Below are 15,180 nucleotides of genomic sequence, written 5' to 3' on the forward strand. Positions count from 1 at the left end.
GAATGGAGGCAGCTGGTACCGAGAAGACGGGACAGGTCATGCAAAGGGCACATAGGCGAAAGGAGCGGCACACGACTACTATGAAGGACGGGAAGACGTAAGAAGTATTAAGACTACCTCGCACATGGGCCAGGTTCAGCACAGAATACGACAGGGAGGGTTTAGCTGCGGCTTCGGTGGTCTAAGCGGCAAGGGATTGCTCGTTGTTAGATGGGTCAAATGGTATTTAGCCACCAGAGGCTAGTGATTGTTCCTGATGTGTAACGGGAAGAGAGCGCACCATCTGCAGGGAGAGACGCGTGAACGCTATGGCGGAGAGATGTGTCACGACGGCTACCATGGGAGCACAAGCTACTACCTTGCCAAACTGCGACCGCGGAGAGCAATCTGACGGCCGCCTTCAAACATGCTGGTCGATATGCGATGCACGGATGCGTGAACGGTAAGAAGACGGTTGGGTACGTCGTGCGGTTGATCGTGTTCTGGTTCGTGCTGGATCGTCGCATCCGAGATCAGACATCGGAGGTTTCGGCACGACTGGACCTCCTAGGATCCCCCCAGGAACCGCTCTTCATCACCACAACACCAGATCTTAGATTTTCTCGTCCAAATGTGAGTTAATAGCTACACACGTCGAATAGCGTTGTATTACGGCCCCCGTTCACTGTAGCTCAAATGCGAATAGCGTTGCCCTGATCGTAATGGGTGCCGCGGTTGCGGGTACAGTGCTGAGCTCGACATGTCTAGGGCGCATTCCAGCGCTGCACCCGCCGAATTCTGCGACTATAGCAGTTGAAATATTGATGCAAACTGAGCTCATGTATACAGGAAGATCCATGTGGTACTGTGGTTTCAGTATCTCTTTGCAATTCTGCCCATTGACCGGCAGGAAGTCTGACATTCATGCGTTCTCTTATCCTGCGCAACTTTGAAAACATCGCCCTACGTCAGATCAGTCCCAAACCTCCTGTCAGTCCCAAAGGTTTCATGTCAGTCTTCTAGAAGATTACCTGCACTCCTGTCGTCGATACTTTAAGCTTGTCACCCGTACCTATGTACCTAGGTAGCTATCGATCGGACATAACATCCTTTTTAGGATATACCAGCATCTTTTGGCTATGTAGCAATCGGCGGAAACAACCCCGGGCCAAGAGCACGGCAAGACTGATCCACCAGAGCCACTTAGTGTGGGGAAACGTGTGGTGATACAAGCTGCCCAGTGTGGCTGTACCGTGGCGGCAGGGTCTTGATGCCTTCCGGCCGTGGATGTGTCGTGCCACCATAAAAGGGCTGTGGTTTGATGAAGACGAAGACCACACTCTCAGCAGCATGCCGGGAATGCATTCGCGGCTACCTGATTGCTGTGATACTTGACCAAGTGATGATTAGCGTCTCGCTCTCGATCCTGCGAACGTGATCAGATATGAGGATGTTGTCGAGAGCTTGCGGATTGTGCAACACTAAATAACAATGCGTTCATGCGCGAACATGGTCACATGAACCTGGGATTGTCTTTGGGTTTTGACTCACATCGCGGGGTGCTCGTAATCGCGAAGCATTGCTGCAGCTGCTTTCTAGTTTAACTGTAGTACTGCGATAACTTACCTATAAGCAGCGACAAGCTAGTTACAACTTCTGGCATCTATGCACTTCTTACGCAAAAAGAGTCCCTCCAATAAGAACTATCGCAGATACAAGTGACTCATCTTTGTACGGCCATACCGATGAAGACATTCATCTCACTATCACAAAAACTGAACATGGACGTAATTTTTGGTCATAACGAAGTGCTTCACAAGTCCAAAGTATTTCGCATTTCCTGATGTAACCAATCGGATTAACAATGTAACGTGCAGACATGGTGTTGCAGCATGTCGCTCCGCATGCCCCTGCATCTACCCGGAAATCCGGTTTCCGCTGCCGTTGATGTGTGGCATTGTTAGGATATGTGGTAGCACTCCGATCTTGACCTCACTTTACAGCCATTCCAAACAGGTTTCATTGTGACTGCCTAGATGATTCGAGCGGAAGCGATAATCCATGTACTACACGCCTTATATCAACACCTGTAACTTCGGCGTTAATCTCTCTGCAAGGCGCGTTCATATAGCGATCGAGTCGAATATGTTCGGGGCAATGGAAGTTGACGATTAGTACTATAGAACGGTGGTATATGTGCATCAATCAGAATATACATCCGTTTGCAGATGCAAGGAGCGATATGGCGTTGTACTGTGTTTTTAGAAAAACACAAGTGTCGCTAGAGGTGACTGTTCGTGCCATGTTTTTACTCAATCACTTTCCCGCAGTTCATGCTGGATACAAACTTAGGAAGAATGAGAAAGATATATCCGAACATGATCTGCTCGATGATTCAACTGTATATTGGGATATGTATAAGTATTTGGATTCGGCAAGCGTGATGGAGTGGAAGTGTGAGTGAACATCATGATGTCATAAGCCACACGATTCAACTGCCGAGGTATCCGGTTGTCTGAATACATCCACCATGTCATCGAACGTAATGCAACGCCGCATCCTGGAGCAGATCATGGTCACCTCAAAGCTTAACATGTAACGTCCAACATGTCGAGCCAGCAGCTCCATCTTGACGATTTTCCCCACTGCATTCGTAGATTTGCAACACGTTACAATGGCACCAGCAAAGCCTAAGAACATTGTAATCGTAGGGGGATCGTTAGGTGGCCTTTTGACTGGCGTCGCGTTGAAGCGCCTTCGCAAAGACCTCAATATTCGCATCTTTGAGCGTAATCCGACACCTCTTCTCCAGGATCAAGGTGCTGGTGTAGTGGCTGGACAAGATGTGCAAAAGTTCTTCAAAACGCACGACCGCAGCCAAACTACGTTGACAGTTCCAAGTCATCAAAGGTTATATCTTGATAAGGGTGGCAAGGTTATAGACCGTCACGACCAAGAGCAGCGTATGACGAGCTGGGATTTGCTGTACCACCTTCTACGAACCAACTACGATGGTACCGAAACCGATTACGCGAAGACGCCCACAGCGGAGGGAGGCGAAGGAAAAACATCGTATGAATACGGATGTACGGTAACCAGTGTTGTGGTGCCAAATCCTTCGTCGTCCTCGCTACTAGATTCCTCAGAGCCCGTCAGGGTCACTGTCCAGCACAAATCTGGGGAAACATTCACAACAGACGCAGACCTTGTCGTCGCAGCTGATGGGCCCAGCTCCAAAATACGTGCCGAATACTTCCCCGATGTGAAGCGGAAGTATGCCGGATACGTAGCATGGCGCGGTACGGTACCCGAGACCGAGGTTTCTCAGGCTGCCACCGATGTCTTCGTTGAGAGGTTTACGTTCTACCACACCGACGGCATTCAGATATTAGCGTATACCATCCCAGGCAAGAATGGGACGACAAAGCCCGGCGAACGACTGTTGAATTGGGTTTGGTATGTGAACTATAAAGAAGAGTCACCGGAGCACATTGAGCTCATGACAGACAATGAGGGAAAGAGGCACCACATTACACTACCTCCAGGTGGAATTAAGGAGGACGTATGGAGACGACAAAAGAACCTAGCGAATGAGAGTCTCCCACCACAGTTCTCTGAGCTCGTCAACAAGACCAAGGTGCCGTTCATACAAACCATCACGGATGTCATCGCACCCTCTGCTTTGCTAGCAAACGGTAGAGTACTATTGCTGGGTGATGCGCTGGCAGGCTTTAGACCACACACAGCTGCGAGTACGAATCAGGCCGCTCTTGACGCTATGAAACTTGCTGGCGCTGTTGAAAAGATCATTGAAGGAGGGGAATTGGAAGAGCTTCAAAAATGGGAAGAAGAGGTTATGGAATATGGCAAAAAGATGCAAGGTCATGGCGTGCAGATGGGCAACCGGAGCCAGTTTGGCGAACATCCGATGCAAAGATGAAGACAACCTGCGACCTAGACCAAACAGCCTAGGTAACAATAGCTAGTACCCAATATCGTTCGCCTCTCTAGCTGATTGACTTACATTATTAGCAGCATAAATAGCTACGACAGTGCTTCGCTTTTTCTTTTGGTGTCCTTGTGTTATCGTTTTCCTACATGTACCGTACCTACTATTGACATACATTTCAGTCTTCCTCCGGTACATTTGATTCTCTTACTCCCTCGGATACTTCTACTTGGGTACCTTTACTCAGCCTCATTCACCCTACCACCTAGCAAGAGCTACGCTCAGTACGCATATAAGGCTGTTTGTGCCATTTCTCCTTCAGCCTTCTCTGCTATATTTAACATTGCATCCACCCACATATCATCCAGCCCTTTGCCTCATTGACAACCTTTGACGTTTCTACATTTTGAATGAGCCACTTAAGTCGCCTGATCGCTTGGACTGCTAAAACGTTCTTGGGATCAATGAACGCGCACATTTTGCTGAGATGGCACAACCTTCCAAGAGACTGCAATTCGCTTACCATTCTGAAAGTAAGCGGGCTGACTCACGGGTAGTACTAAAAGCCTTCAGAATGTAAGCACTATTACATTCTCAATCAGAGCTTACATGACTGTAACCTAACTATTGGATCGAAATTGCTTGGGACGCACTTAAGAGCAACAAAGAATGATTCCAAATATAATAGCAGCCACGATCAGATACCGACCAAGTAGAATCTTTACCATCTCAGATTGACAGCACGGGACACTGGACAATGAAAAACTGTAGAGCGCACAGCAAGGATAATGAAAAGGGCACAAGGAGATGCTAAAGAAGTGGCAAACATATAGTAGAAACTAAAGGAACGAGGCGAGGAATCTAGTGGAAGACATACAGAACGAGTCAAAGCCACGGAAGCACCTCGCAAAGGGGAAGTGGGATAGAGAGCCACGATCAAACGACGAGATACAGAAGTAAGACGTGTGCGTCAGAGCTTCAACGAGCAACAGTAGAAGATATGCATGAAGGCACGGAGGCAGGAACAAGTCCAGATAAAAGCAATGTGGAAGTAAATCCCAGAATCAGCTTAACACAAGCAAGACAGACGCATCGTCACAATAAAGCCCAAAGAAGGATTACATGCTAAGAGAATGCCAACTGCTCAAACGGGGCCAGGTACGAGAGCAATCGCGGAAAGTTACCTAGGCATGCGAACGCCCCGGCCGTTAAAAAGCGACTTTGTCAGCAGCAAGAAGAAGAGCAATGGCCAAAGGTATGACATGTATGCGAATGCGACGTTATTCTAATTGCCTAAAAACTTTAGAGCAAAGCGCCGCTATCAGTAACGAAGTTTTCAGTCGCCCAAGCGGCCAGGTCAAGACGATATTGAGGACAGTCAAGCTTGAAAGCGTCCCAAACAGGAGAGTGTTATCCTAATTACTCTACAGCAGCACATGGCACGCGAAAACGCTCGATGTAAACATAACTAAACTCTTGCAGGTGGATATTGTATGAAATGGATCCCATCTGAGGGTCGAGATCACTAATTTGGGTTGGTTACACGAAAAGTAGCAGGGCGAATCATGTTATCATAGTAGTAGATAAACATCTGCGGCATCATTCGACCTATGGAAATGTTCAGAGGGTGAGCCTTTACGTTGCCGACTATACTTTGTGGCTTTAAGCACATTTGGTGTATAAACCAGATGTGGGAAGTTTTACAGGTAACAGATTATGAATCGAGCGAGTAGCAGTGCTTTGCAAGTCTCACCGTACTGCACATCACCCAATGATGGTTCTTGTTTCATTACTCTCAGGCCTTTTCTCAAAAGTGATACCCGGACTACTTCAGCCTATCCTTACATGTGCGGCAATAATGCATCAAGTACCTTCAGGCTACAGCAGGATCTCGAAGAAAACACAGTGTGATTCTAAAATGCTATTTACACTCCATCAATGCTCTATATACATCGTATTGAAGGCCCTAACCAGCGAACAAAAGAAAGAAGTATGCAGTAGGTGAGAAGTCAAGCCTAATCTATTCGCTCATGAGATCTCTGACCCCAGAATTTGTACCATGATCTAGTACTCAAGGTCCTTAGCATGACGCTTGGAGAGCTTGTTGAGGGCAGGTCCGGGAGTAGGGTAGCTGTCGAAAGACCTGAAGACATTGAACTGAATACCAGCGTCGTTCGCCTATATCGTTTCATTAGCAGATATCCCACAGAACAGGTATAATTTGAGCAGCGTATCTTACCTTGTAGAAGCTAGTAGCGGGAACACCACCGCTCAACTTCGTAGTTCCAGAGCCCTCAACCTTGACTAGATGTAGGCGTGCGAAGTTAGCTTATGTCTCACATGCGGTCCATACAGGGACACTTACGGTTGATGCACTGAGGGTAAGACTGGGCGCCATTGGCTTGACCAGCAGCGTGCAGCGCGATGATCTCGTGGCGAACAACGTAGTTACCAGGCGCAAGGTTGGGAATAGTAAGATCCCAGGAAAAGTTGTTTTTAATGAGATCATCAGTAGCCCAGGTGCCGGGGTTGCTTCCTGACTTCCAGGCGCTGGATTGGATCTTTGTCCACTGGAGGCTTGTGGGGCTGACAGAGCCGCAGTCGCCATTGCAGGCCGCGATATATTCTTGAATTGGGCCAACATGGCTAGCTGGCCAGGTGTCCCACTTGAAGGTGACTTTGCTGCCGGGCTTGACAGAAACGTAGGCGCCGTTGCTCTTGCCTTGCTTGTGGCATACGATGGACGCAGTGCCGAAACTGTCAGGGGAGACGAAGCCGTTGTCGAGGTTGTCCGCTTGCCAGCCGACGGTGGCCGGGATGGGGTTCTGGTACTTGAGCGCAGCATTCCAGCCTAATCAGACATACAAAATCAGTGTATGTCTCACAAGTATCTCGCACATGGGATTTTCTACCTTGGTATTCCTTGCCGTCTGCGATGACCTTGTCAACATGGCCGTGGGCAGCCGCAAGGGGCGCAAGAAGGAGGAGAAGGGAGAGCATCTTGGTGATTGTAGAGTGAATGAATTGTAGAAAGCGACTGTAGAAGATGCGTAGTAACTATTTGCTGTCGTGAGAGACCTTGAACCCGGATCTATCGTCCCTTCATATACTCTTCTCGTCTTCTAGTGGCCTTCTCCAAACGCCAGAAATTTCCCTCTACCAGGTACTCGCGAATGCTTGCAATCAATTTTTCATCTCCATGCACGAGTCGACCCGGTTTCTGAGCTGTACGCCATCCGCTCATGGAAACACGCCCTGGTCGCCGCGCTCTTGGATCATTGGAAGCCCAGAAGTGTTTCCAGTCTGGTGACGGCGTGAAACCAATGCGATAGGCCACTGGGGTTGAAATGACACTGAATTTAATATACCAGACGCAGCCTCGCCCGGGAACTGGTGATGGGTAATATATTGTCGGTTACGGCCATTGCCGCCTTCCAGGCAATCACCAACCACGTGCTGGTTTCAGCCACGACGTTGTGGTACTTTGTACACTTGGACTCTGGGCGATGTGGATCGCTCGGTGCATTAATGGGTCTGGACATGTAAACCCTCGTTCTCGTAGGAAATTTGCGTGCTCAAGCATTTGCTGTTGCGTCGCGTGTACATGCAGTAATCCTGCGGTTAACCAAATACAATACCGATGTGTGGCAATCACTGGAGCCCTACAGCTGCCGACATGCAGTGGAACAGTTACCCCACGGGGTGGTGGACATACTCGCAGCATATCTGCATGTGTTGCTGCATTCGAATCGATTATATCCGGTGGCGTAGGAAACCTTAATACGGCTAATCAAGATAGATTGAATACGGACCGTAGAACCGAACTTCTACCTAGTAGCGATGATTCATCACCATAAGGCTGGAAATGCGTACAGCTGAAACATCTTAGCACGTACAAGAGCGCGTGTCGTTCATGGAAGAGCTGGTACAAATCTCCAGTGCAGCCCCAACCTAATGCGCTTGAGACTCCAGGCTTTTTTGCCTTCTATTGTTGTTCGAAGGTTGTCTCTGCTGGATGCTGGACTTGGAGACCTGGGATTTGTGTTGCAAGATGTTCGTCGCCCGCCAGGTCTAGAGAGGTTCTCACTCAGAGTACGCCTAGCGATAGTGGAGGAAACCTTGGAAGCCTAAGAATTCGCAAGACACAAGACAACAGCAAACTTTATTGAGCAGAGCTCATTTCAGCCGTCTCTTCGTGCGACAGGACATGGAAATAGAACGGATATTTCTCTTACACTTGACGAACTCCGAAGGAAATTGCGCTCTTCACAGAACTTTTTTTTTTTAAGAAGTGCATCATGATATGGCGGGTTGTTGCTGAAGACTATGAGAAGGCGTCAGAGAAGAGAGACCTGGGCAGTCGGGTTCAGGCTCAGGAGGATTGCGGGAGCCCAGGATGCTGAGACGACGTGCTAAATTTGTCGCACTGCCGGACCTGACGATCTGCGAACGATGCGCATCTTTCAGGAACAAAAATTTGCGTCATTGAGTGTCGCATCTTCATATAAGAGTCTGGTATCCTCGCTGTTGACCTCAGAAGGTGGGGAATTTAGTGCTCGGCAAGCCTTGAGGGTGCGGGTGACGCGTCATCTAAGCTGAGTGAGACCGCAGCAACACCACAGGTCTCCCCAGCGAACATCGCCCTCTACAGCTCCGACAATACAGAAATACTCGCATCAAGATTGCGCCCAGGTAAAAGGAAATGTCGGAGGTGCCACCGCGCGCATGCCTGAGGAATTCGAAGAGTCCAAGAGTTGGGCCAAGTCAGGAGGTCCGAAACTTCTGGCTAACATAGCCCCTCCGGACTGTCCGGGAACAACACTTCCACGCGTGTCTACGCAACGGATAGGCTGGGGTGTTACGCGTTTCTGAGGGCCAACGAGGCCTTGGATCTGGTCGGTAGGTGGGGTAACTGTCTGTCCGAGCACGTGAAACTGTGATACAGCCAATAGCATGGTGAAAGGGTCGTATTCTCCTAGCAACCGATTGGGTCGAGGTTCGCAGCAAATGCACGATCTGTCAGACTTGCGGTTCCCGAAAGGATAGCTGCAACGGTATATAGGTTAGTGATCGGGTCACGCAGGGTCTCGCAACTCGGTGTTTGTGGAACGCTGTCACATCACACCATACAGTCTTGTCGTCGTCAGCACACCAATACCCATTCTCTCGGTCTTTTTCTTGTCACTCTCTCAGCTTCCGGAACCTCCGCGCATCAGGCTTACTCTCTGCCTTAGCTTTATTGATCGTGAGCGTGTCACAGCAGCATACACACCTCTCCCATCCTTTATCACTCGCTCTCGTCATACAAACACTTGTATCACAACATATACTCCCTCTCCTCACAACCAAGATGTATCTCCAGAAAAGGGACGGCAACATGGGCTTCGACATCGCCCCAGCTCTGATCATTTTCCTCGTCATTCTCGGAGCAGGCGCGCTCGTTTGCTGTGGCTTTGCCGTCGCTAGATTTATGGGTGGAGAGCCTGAAGATGAGTCAAGCCGTTTCCATCGGACTCCAGAACAAGATTCGTACATGAGAGAAGTACGAGAACGAAGCTGGCGCAAGCTTCCGCAGCTTGGATTGCCAAAACCCTACTACCAATCGAATGGTGGTAATATGGCTCACGCACCAATGAGTCCAAGGTAAGATGGAATAATCATCCTTACACAACCTTCCTGAGGCTGACTCGAACAGCGGAAGCAACACCACTTACGGATGAGCAAAGGAGCGACCCTCCAAGCTCGCTAAGGCGAATAACAGAATAAGCTGCGATATACGAGGGTCCTCCCAAGGACCCCACAACATAGCAACCGACGACACGACACGATGTAATGACTGAGAGGCATAACCTGCAGGTACACGGGGTCAAGTCTCACGAGAGGAAGTCGGCTTTTGAAGTGAAAGACGTGGAACGTTGATCGAAATATCTCCTCTTCCCGGACTGGTGGAATATGTTCGTCGAACTACTCTTGCCTCACATTCTACATCACACGACCGAAGTAGTATGAATATGGGGTTCTCGATCGAAAAGAGCCTATGTTTAATTCGCAACCAAGATGCCTTTAGGATCCTGGAAGACGGATTGATTCGGGATAGACAGCGATAGATCTGGGGTTGGAGTTCTGGTGTACGGTCTCCACAGGAATGGCTATTGAGTCTTGCAGGACTTTCTAATCCAATTCATTTGGAGTAGCATGTCAAGCAGTTTAGCGCAAACCTTTCCTATACGTCAAATGCTTTTGTCGTTATTATGTTCATATCTAGCAGTCAAGGCATAGACCACAATATTGTCTTAGCAACTAGGATCAAAAGATTTGAGATCAGCAACCATGAATTCACATGCTGTTCAAGCGGCGAGATAACACTAAAGGGTCAGCATGAGACGCCATTTATCACTAATGTCTAGAAAGGATGTCGCATTCTGTCTTTATGAGGCCGAGTGATATTCATTGAGTCTCGAGGTAATTGCAAAAAACTATTGCGAGCCAACGAATAAGATATGCGAAGGATCAGGAGATGCCAACACTAAGTTGGATCTAGCTTACAACCCATCTAGAAACTGCTTGTAGTTATCTTCCAGCTTGTTATGCGCACCTAAGGCAAAACCGGCGTCCAACTGCGTTCGACAACAGTTCGCGAGGGTTCGTTCTGCAGATGATCCCAGTAAGAGGACAAGCATCCCACGTGTAGAGTGGGTCATTTTACCGTGCCGACGGTTTAGTCCTGTAGCATTTGCAGCAGAGTGATGGACGCGTCGTATCTGAAGAAAGACTTCTTTCTCGAAAAGAACTTTCTTTTGTAATCTTTGTCAAAGGCGGAATCTCGGAGCTGTACCGGACTGAAGATACAGAAGCTGCACGAGGCATTATGTTCCCGGCAGTTTCCGTAATGCAGCCGATGTTCTTCATACTGGTTGAGGCAGTCAGCACACCATCGTGCCTCCTGGTATCTCCAACTCAGGATGATCGGCGCATTGCCTTGCAGAGAAAGCTGAAGTAGGCGGGGACGCTGCAATATGGTTACGTTGAATCAACGTTGCTCACCATCCACACAGTCCAGCCACAAGACCAGATATCTGTGTCGCTGTCAACTTTTAGGCGGTGACCATGATGGATGATATACGGGGAAGCGGAGAGTTCTAACGAGGCTCGTGACAGAAAGCGTTCTTCGTTTAATGCCGGGGCCGGGGCCGCTAACCCATTGTGGTTCATGACCCTAAAGCTCCTCCCATGGATCTATGCTGTCGAAAGTCACTAATCGTCATCGGGACTCACCGAAAATGTTCCTTGTGTATCTACCTTGGGCAAACTCAGGTACGTACACAAAGTGATGCTGTGCGTCTTTGTTCGGCGCCTTGGTGCCTAGGTGAGGTGCGTACCGCGTGCCATCCCCGCAGATCGTCAAAGCTTGATGCTCAACCACAGCCATGACAGCGCAAAATGTCGGCACTTCTCACATTTGAGTCAGTTGACAGACTTTGTACACAACCATCCGCAGACTGGTTACTACCTTCTTCTTCTGAATACCAATTTCCAGCCCGCTGACCGTTCGGCCCGGTTCACGAGCAAAATGACGTCGACGTGCTTTCTACCCCATGGGTCCATCGAATAGCTTCAGTGAACGTTACATCCGTCGCCAAGCTATTTTGTTTGCTCGTGAGATCCATAAGCGGGGTACATTTATTCGGAACAAAAAGCAGCGAATGCAGCAAAGGCAGCCGGCGACCATGACGATCCATGTGTGCCGTCATAGCCCCGAGGATATACTCTGGGGCCTTCCTCGCGATACCTCATGTCTTCAGTACTTCCTTTTGACATCCCGAGATTGGCTTGCTACCCTACGTCAAGATGCGCAGCCTCATGGTTCTGAGTGCACTCACAAACATACCATTGCTCGTCTCAGCGCAATGTCCAGAATACGTGGACTACGCACTCGAGGTTCATGAACCTTTGAGCTCCGGCAAATATCAGCTTGCCTACCAACGACCGTCTGAAGAATGTCGGACTTTCAAGTCGCAGGGCCTTGAGGACACTATCACACGCATGGAAGGTGTCATCAAAGACCCAGACCTGTACCGTCTGTTCCAAAATGCCTACCCCAACACGCTCGATACAGCAATCGCATGGAAAGGTTACGCAGCCAACAACACCGATGAAGAGTTAACATTCATCATCACAGGAGACATCAATGCGATGTGGCTGCGGGACTCGTCGAACCAGCTGCAAAGTTATCTGCCCCTCTTGAACGCCAGCAGCGATCCGAACTCGATCGCCAGCTTGTACCGGGGAGTCATCAACCTCCAGGCGCGATACCTACTCACAGCACCGTACTGCAACTCGTTCCAGCCGCCCGCCGAAAGCGGTATCCCTCCAGCTGAGAACGAGTCTGGAAACCAGGACATTGTTTTCCCTGAATATTCAAACAGCAGCGTTTTTGAATGCAAATATGAGCTCGACTCGCTTGCTGCCTTTCTACAGATATCTGCCGACTACTACGAAGCAACGGGAGATGTCGAGTTCTTTGGAAAGTTCCAGTGGGCCAAAGCTATCGAAGCGGTACTGGATGTGGCCGACGATATGATGCTTCCAACTTATGGTCCGGACGGAGCGGTTTTACAGAGTCCGTATACGTGGGAGCGAACCACGACCAGAGCAACCGAAACTCTTGCGAACGATGGAATCGGCAATCCAGTTGCCAACGGAACTGGCCTAATCAGAAGTGCTTTCCGACCAAGCGACGACTCCACTATCTTCCAGCTCTACATCCCAGCCAATATGATGTTTAGCTCGTACCTGGCTCCAACAGCGGAAATCATGAGTAAACTCAATAGCACAAGTTCCGCGGCGCTTGCGAAAAGAATGTCGAACCTCTCAGAGTCGCTACGCAACGCTATTGAAACGCATGGGACGGTTGATCACCCAGTATATGGCAAGATTTATGCATTCGAGGTCGACGGCTTCGGCGGGCGCGTCATCATGGACGACGCTAACATTCCGGGTCTCCTCTCAGCACCTTTTTTCAAGTATCCGGTTAATGAGGAGACATATGCGAACACACGCGATCTGGTGCTCAGCTCGACAAACCCATACTTCATGAGAGGTCCTGTCATTAATGCTATTGGTGGCCCGCATCAGGGACCAGGCATGGCTTGGCCCATGGCTTCCATTGTACGCATTTTCACGAGCGATGACGAAGGCGAAATTGTGAACGAGCTTGCTCAGATTGTGAGCAGTACTGATGGCTTGGGTCTGATTCACGAGAGTATCAACAGCTTTAATGAGAGTGACTGGACAAGACAGTGGTTCTCTTGGGCGAATGGGCTTTTCGGACAGATGATTTTGGACTTGGAGGAGCGCAAGCCAGAGATATTAGAGACAAGTTTCCAGTAAGTTGGAGGCTTTGATTGGAGGTCTAAATATCAGTTGTGCGTGCAGCATGCGTTAGTAAGCGCAAGGTTTCGAACGCCTGTATCAAGATGTTGCAATGCTATGCTAGTCATCAATGTTGTAGCACGTTGCTGGTTCCTGCTCAAACTTTACCCTGCATTCTGCATGCGTCAGAGCCTGGACACTGTGCAACTTTCAAGCCTTGATGTAAAAAGCAAATCATGTTATGACTGCATAACTCCTCTTTGAAACCTGGATGCTTTGCGGCCGAGAAAACAAATTCCGATCGCGTCCTACAAATCGCCAGCTGATCGCCCGTCCGCCGTCATGGCGGCGTAGCTGGAGCCGCTAGCAACTTGGTTTCTAGGGCATGCATTGTCGCTCATTCTGACGAAGATGGTTGGCAATGGCTTCTCCATGTGCAAGGCTGTGCCGCAACCGGCGCTAGGAGCAGGTTTGGAATTTGTGACGCTCTGAACAAAAACTTGGTTGGAGTGAAGACGTCGGGACCCGTTCGGTGGTGGGTCGCACCAAGTGCCGGTTTCGCGATGGCCGACAGTTTCCCCACGCTGTCTCCCACCAAGCACGGGTTGTGAGGGACGGAGAAGCAATCTGGACGACGAGCTTCCCTAGCAACGACAAGCCATGCAGCGATTGCTAATGCGCTATGCAGCGTTGCTGCATGCACCAAAGAAGCTGGAGGAACTTAGCGCGGAACCCTCGTGGAAGATGTCAATGCTGTGAGTGGGTCGCTTCATCTTCTCTGGCGATCGTGTCAGGGGCCCGCGAATTAAGCGGCCGTGTGGCGGTCGCGAGAGTAACCGCGCGCGCAATCGAGTCGTGTCTGGGATGCCGTTGGCTGCCTGCGACAGGGGAACTGAAGCAGCAGGCGTGGGATCTGCTTCCTGTCCGCCATCTCAAGATCCAGTTCCTTCACGAGACTTGCAGCCCGGCATGATGCTGGTCAGCCTGGCTTGACAAGTGAGGAGAACAGCAACTAGTGCTTCGGTCCCTTACTATGCATCGGTCCCCAGCTGACTCCAAATCTTCGCAGTCATGGACTGGACGGCTGAGGAAATGAAGGAGCTGAAGTGTCTCCTCTTCGGCCAGCCTCTGCGGCCAACGAGAGCCCATGACATAAGCCCAATAATGCGCCTCGAATTTGGCGTGTTTGGGATCAACGATGTCTTCAGCTGCATCTCCGAATCTTCGCTCTCAATTACCCTTTCCCTGCCATCGCAAGAAAGCGCCAGTGGCTGTCATCCGCTTGGTTCCTGCCCGACTAGCACCGAACTACATCTCCAACCTGCGACCCATCTTTTTGTCTCTTCTCTTCTCATACGCCCGTTACACAGCATTCACTCGCTTTTGGACCCTCCCTGATACCGTGTTTCACATAGACGATATTTCGGCGATTTGAACGTCGATACTAAGCGCTGAGGCTGCATCCTCCTCACTATATGCCAACATCAACCACAGGCGCTAATTCGACCAATCTTGGACCACTTCGACTGAGGCTCTGTCTCCACAATCCAACATTCACTGTCTGCCGGTGACAGCCTGCATAGAACATCCAGCCTCTGTTTGCTTCAAGAATTCTCCGACTTGATTTGATTCCTCGGATTGCATCGTCCCTAGTCAACCTCGCCATAATCGTACATACGCGCAGAAGGACTAGTTTCAACATTTCGCCAAACGCTTGCTCTTGCGCACCAATCAGCTAACTGCTTGCTCGACTTTTCTCCGGCAGGACCATACAGAAGCAGCAGGCTAAAACATCCAACTCACCGTTCTGCATGCATTTCTAAATCTGATACCTACGATTGTATGCGACACCTCAGAGGTGACCAGGGCTTAGACGCATA

At 49.7% G+C, this 15,180-nt stretch overlaps 5 protein-coding genes across 5 annotated transcripts; 3 read left to right on the top strand and 2 right to left on the bottom strand.

Annotated features, from left to right (window-relative positions):
• Positions 1-2,653: 2,653 nt before the first annotated feature.
• J4E82_008834 (uncharacterized protein) lies at positions 2,654-3,919 on the top strand (the record flags this gene model as incomplete). The annotated part of the gene is made up of 1 exon (XM_051735064.1): positions 2,654-3,919. The coding sequence occupies one exon, from the start codon at positions 2,654-2,656 to the stop codon at positions 3,917-3,919; it is 1,266 nt and encodes a 421-aa protein (XP_051585161.1).
• A 2,073-nt stretch (positions 3,920-5,992) lies between these two features.
• Positions 5,993-6,928, bottom strand: J4E82_008835 (uncharacterized protein; the record flags this gene model as incomplete). Its single annotated transcript, XM_051735065.1, has 4 exons — positions 5,993-6,106; positions 6,168-6,232; positions 6,294-6,779; positions 6,841-6,928. 4 exons carry the CDS (start codon positions 6,926-6,928, stop codon positions 5,993-5,995), a joined length of 753 nt encoding a protein of 250 aa, XP_051585162.1.
• Positions 6,929-9,278: 2,350 nt separating this feature from the next.
• On the top strand, positions 9,279-9,648 carry J4E82_008836 (uncharacterized protein; the record flags this gene model as incomplete). The annotated part of the gene is made up of 2 exons (XM_051735066.1): positions 9,279-9,571; positions 9,624-9,648. The coding sequence occupies 2 exons, from the start codon at positions 9,279-9,281 to the stop codon at positions 9,646-9,648; spliced, it is 318 nt and encodes a 105-aa protein (XP_051585163.1).
• Positions 9,649-10,470: 822 nt separating this feature from the next.
• On the bottom strand, positions 10,471-11,357 carry J4E82_008837 (uncharacterized protein; the record flags this gene model as incomplete). The annotated part of the gene is made up of 3 exons (XM_051735067.1): positions 10,471-10,722; positions 10,861-10,937; positions 11,204-11,357. 3 exons carry the CDS (start codon positions 11,355-11,357, stop codon positions 10,471-10,473), a joined length of 483 nt encoding a protein of 160 aa, XP_051585164.1.
• A 419-nt stretch (positions 11,358-11,776) lies between these two features.
• J4E82_008838 (uncharacterized protein) lies at positions 11,777-13,911 on the top strand (the record flags this gene model as incomplete). The annotated part of the gene is made up of 2 exons (XM_051735068.1): positions 11,777-13,314; positions 13,683-13,911. 2 exons carry the CDS (start codon positions 11,777-11,779, stop codon positions 13,909-13,911), a joined length of 1,767 nt encoding a protein of 588 aa, XP_051585165.1.
• Between the last annotated feature and the right edge of the window lie 1,269 nt (positions 13,912-15,180).

This window comes from Alternaria postmessia, assembly GCF_024291825.1.
Source record: "Alternaria postmessia strain BMP 2775 chromosome Unknown scaffold_76, whole genome shotgun sequence".
Lineage (NCBI taxonomy): Eukaryota > Fungi > Ascomycota > Dothideomycetes > Pleosporales > Pleosporaceae > Alternaria > Alternaria postmessia.